Below are 4,467 nucleotides of genomic sequence, written 5' to 3'. Positions count from 1 at the left end.
GCTCCTGTGCAGATGGCATGTAAAATACACCATTTCGAGCGTGGCCGTTGCCAGTACACACCTGACTGGCCCTCATGCCGGTGACACGTAAAAGCACCCACTACACTCTCAGAGTGGTTGGCATTAGGAAGGGCATCCAGCTGTAGAAACTCTGCCAAATCAGATTGGAGCGTGGTGTCGCCTCCTGGTCCACCAGTCCTCAGTCAAATCGTCCAACCCATGATAGCATGGAAAGCGGACATTAAACGACGATGATGATGATGATGTTGATGATGATTAAAAACCAGTATAAGAGATTTAACCCTATAGCATTCAACCTGGCCATATCCGGCCCATATATTCTACCTGTTTTATGTTCAAATTGGCTACATCTGGCCTCTCACGTCTACCTTATAATGTCATTCTAAAAATATACAAACGCACGATTGAAATCTCAATGCTATGAGATAATGCATGATTAATTCAAAACAATGTGAATAAAGAAGCATTACATATGACTAAGTTATCGGAATGCTAAAGGGTTTAACCATTTTTGGAATGATAGTTCATATTGTATTAGTGAGTGAGCATGGCCTATGGGGAGTGGCAATGAATATTTTAGAGACAAACATCACCCCAAAGATGTTAATTCTCTGAAGATGACTCCACTGTATGCAAAGATAGTCTTAGTTTTTGGAGTTCACAAAAACAATGTTTATTAAGGTGCTGGCTTACCATGTGTATCCCAGTTTTAGAAGAGGTATGTCATATGTTCCTGCTGTTACAACAAATGACTAAAAAGGTTAGTGACAGGAAGAGCAACCAGCTGTAAAATACTGTCTCTGAAAAAAAAAAAACATCCAATCTATATTAGTATGGAAAAGTGAATGTAAAGCACTGACAATGATGATGATGATGATGTGGAGGAGGAGGAAGAGGAGGAGGAAGAGGGTGATGATGATGATGATTTTAGGGTACAGGTATACTTTACAACCACCAAGTTCTGGGCTCAGTCCCATTGCATGGCACCTTTGGAAGGTGTTTTCCATTATAACCTTGAATTGACTGTTACTTCCCAGCCCCATGGTTCCAGGTTCAGTCCCACTGCATGGCACCTTGGGCAAGTGCCTTCTATTATAGCCTCAAGCTGACCAAACACTTGTGAGTGGATTTGGTAGAAGGAAACTGCAAAAAGCCCTTTGTATATGTATATGTATATACATGCGTGTGTGTGTGTGTGTGTGCATGTGTGTGTGTGTTTGCATGTGTTTGTCTTCCACTACTACTTTACAACCGGTATTGGTTTGTTTACATCCCTGTAACATTAGTGGTTCAGGAAAGGAGACTGACAGAATAAGTACCAGGCTTAAAAAAATAAAAAGGTACTGGGTTCACTTTGTTCAACTAAAAACTCTTCAAGACAGTGCACCAGCATGGCCACAGTCTAATGACTGAAAGAGATAAAGGATGAAAAAATAAAAGACATGTGTATCAGTATGTAAGTGTGTGTGTGTGGCTGCATATGTGTCTTTTGCTAATGTATGTTGGTGAAAGATATAGCCATCAGTAAAAATATAGTAGTTTTTTTTATGTAACTTCTCCAGAGTTCAGAGACATGTTTCTCGCAGCTAAACTAAGTACAACAAGCTACGTACAACAACTTCTTTCTTATTTCTTTATTGCCCACAAGGGGCTACACACAGAGGGGACAAACAAGGACAGACAAAGGGATTAAGTCGATTACATCAACCCCAGTGCGTAACTGGTACTTAATTTATTGACCCCGAAAGGATGAAAGGCAAAGTCGACCTCGACAGAATTTGAACTCAGAACATAAAGTCAGACGAAATACTGCTAAGCATTTCGTCCTACATGCTAAGGTTTCTGCCAGTTTGCTGCCTTCTTTCTTAGTGAAAGAACAACTTCTTTCTTAGTGACAGAACTAAGATGCCCTGATATACATTTTCATAACCTTTCCTCTCCTATACCCTATACATTCTACAACTTTGTTGTCTCTAGTGAAAGGTTTTACTTTTACTTTTTTTCTATTTTATTATCAGTTTTAGTCGTTAAGAATCTTTCACAAAATACAGGATAATCATCATCATCATCATTGTCATCATCGTCATCATCATCATCATTGTCGTCATCGTCGTCTTTGTCATCAACGTTGTCATCGTCATCATTGCTGTCATCCTCGTCATCACCATCACCATCATCACCATCACCATTGTCATCATTGTCGTCATCATCATCATCATCATCCTTTAACGTTCATTTTCCCTGCTGGCATGGGTTGGATGGCTTGACCGGTGCTGGCACGTCAGAGAGCTGCATCAGGTTCCAGTCCAATTTGGCTTGGTTTCTACAGCTGGATGCCCTTCCTAACGCCAACCACTCAGAGGGTGTAGTGGGTGCTTTTACGTGTCACTGGCACAAAAGCCAGTCAGGCGGTACTGGCAACAGCCACGCTCAAAATGGTGTATTTTACATGCCACCTGCACAGGAGTCAGTTCGGCAGCACTGGCAATGATCTCGCTCAAATGTCTTTACACGTGCCATCCGGCACAAGTGCCAGGGAGGCGACGCTGGGCACAGGTGCTATTGACGGTTTCACTTTCGCTTGCCCCAATAGGTCTTCGCAATCCGAGTTTCGTTTCCAATGAAAGAGACAACGTTGGCACGGGTGTCAGTCATCGAATTTAATTCGATTTCGATTTCGATTTCACTTGCCTCAACAGGTCTTCGCAAGCGAAGTTTAGTGTCCAATGAAGGAAAGTACATATAAGTGGGCTGCCTGATCTATTTTGATAATTCATTTTGATAATTCTTTTTAACTAATTAACTAATTAACTAATTAAACTGGCCATATAGAGGCCAAGCATTCCAACTGTTTTATGCTTAAACCAACCAGGTTTGGCTTCTCACACCTATAATACTATGACATTCTAAAGGTAAACACTCACATCATCGAAACTTCAAGACTATGAGATAATACAGGATTACTTCAAAACTATGAATACCGAATATTACATTTGATGGAGTTATTTGAATACTAAAGGGTTAATCATTCATTTTGATTATTTTCTTTTATAGTTTTGATATAATTATGATGAAATAATTATATTTTTTATTTTACTTTCTTTCTTTTTCTTTTTTAGATTGAAACATTACTGAAGTATGGTGCCAATATTCTTACAGAAGTCCCCACTGGATCCAAAAGAGTGCAGTCCTCAGTAGTTGACTATGCCCATTACATGTTTAATTTGGTATCATTTATTACTTTATCACCATATCTGTTACAACTGGGCATTCTGCTTCATACTGCCAGTCTGTTAGGTGCACTCACCCCCTCTACTCCCTCAATGGAGTACTACTCCAGCATGGCCTTGTGGTTTTCAAGGATCATTAGAAGCTAGTGACTTGTAGGGACACAATATTTCCCTATGCAACCAAAGTATACTATAAAGTATATCAAACGTTTTTTATAAGTCCATACTATGTTCTACTGTGTTAGCAGTGTGCTTTATGTCACTTGTTGAGGTTAACTCTACAGATATTCTATAAAAATTTTAGCCAAACGTCTAACATTTCAGATATGAAATGCCATAACAAAAATCACTGCTGGCTATGATTTCATTAGAAGCTAAATTACTATACAGATGCCATCTGACCATGTATCAATGTAGGGATCACCACTATGCTTATTATATATCGTTAGTGGTGCTCAAAGGCGATAATAAGCTAAAGGGTTCAATATGATAAGGCAGTGAGCTAGCAAAATAGTTAGCATGCTGGGCAGAATGCTTAGTGGCATTTCATCCATCTCTATGTTTTGAGTTCAAATTCCACCAAGGTTGACTTTGCCTTTCATCTTTTCAGAGCTGATATAATAAGTACCAGTTTTGGGCCTTCCCCCAAAATTGCTGGCCTTGTGCTAAAATTTAAAGCCAATATGATGGCTGTAATTCTGCTATTTGTAAAGCCTATGCTCTGTGACATCATTGAGTGATGCTCAAGCTTTACTTGTCTTCTCATTTCATCCTTAGTCATAAAAAAACCCAGCACATACTTCTATATTCTACGCTGTGCATGATGGCAAATATATCTTTCCATACGAGGGCATCATTTAATTTTCCCTTCAAAGGCAGATGGAAGCCCCGCCCATTAAAGAAACAAAATCATGATCTTCCTTCTTGTACTTCCCTGAATATATTCATTAGGCAAAGTGTAATATCTTTGGTAACATATGCCATCCATTCCACTTGTTTTCCCATTTTTTTAACTGGCTTGATAGAATAAGTACTAGGCTTACAAAGAATAAGCTCTTGGGTCAACTTGATTGACTAAAGGCAGTGCACCAGCATGGCCGCAGTCAAATGATTGAAACAAATAACAGAATATATATATATATATATATATATATATATATGTGTGTGTGTGTGTGTGTGTGTGTGTGTGTGTGTGTGTGTGTGTGTGTGTGTGTGT

The 4,467-nt window shown here is 39.2% G+C and overlaps 1 protein-coding gene across 1 annotated transcript in view; it reads left to right on the top strand.

Moving 5' to 3' along the window:
* The window catches only part of LOC106874171 (ankyrin repeat and MYND domain-containing protein 1), an 84,310-nt gene that overhangs the window by 50,275 nt on the left and 29,568 nt on the right, over nucleotides 1-4,467 (top strand). The window contains exon 12 of the mRNA XM_052969145.1: nucleotides 3,141-3,393. Coding sequence (XP_052825105.1) covers nucleotides 3,141-3,393 — 253 coding nt within the window. The remainder of the gene's footprint in view (nucleotides 1-3,140; nucleotides 3,394-4,467) is intronic.

This window comes from Octopus bimaculoides, chromosome 7 (genome assembly GCF_001194135.2).
Source record: "Octopus bimaculoides isolate UCB-OBI-ISO-001 chromosome 7, ASM119413v2, whole genome shotgun sequence".
Taxonomy (NCBI): Eukaryota; Metazoa; Mollusca; class Cephalopoda; order Octopoda; family Octopodidae; genus Octopus; species Octopus bimaculoides.
The sequence above is the reverse complement of the archived record's forward strand: the minus strand, read 5'-3'. Positions and strand labels throughout refer to the sequence as shown.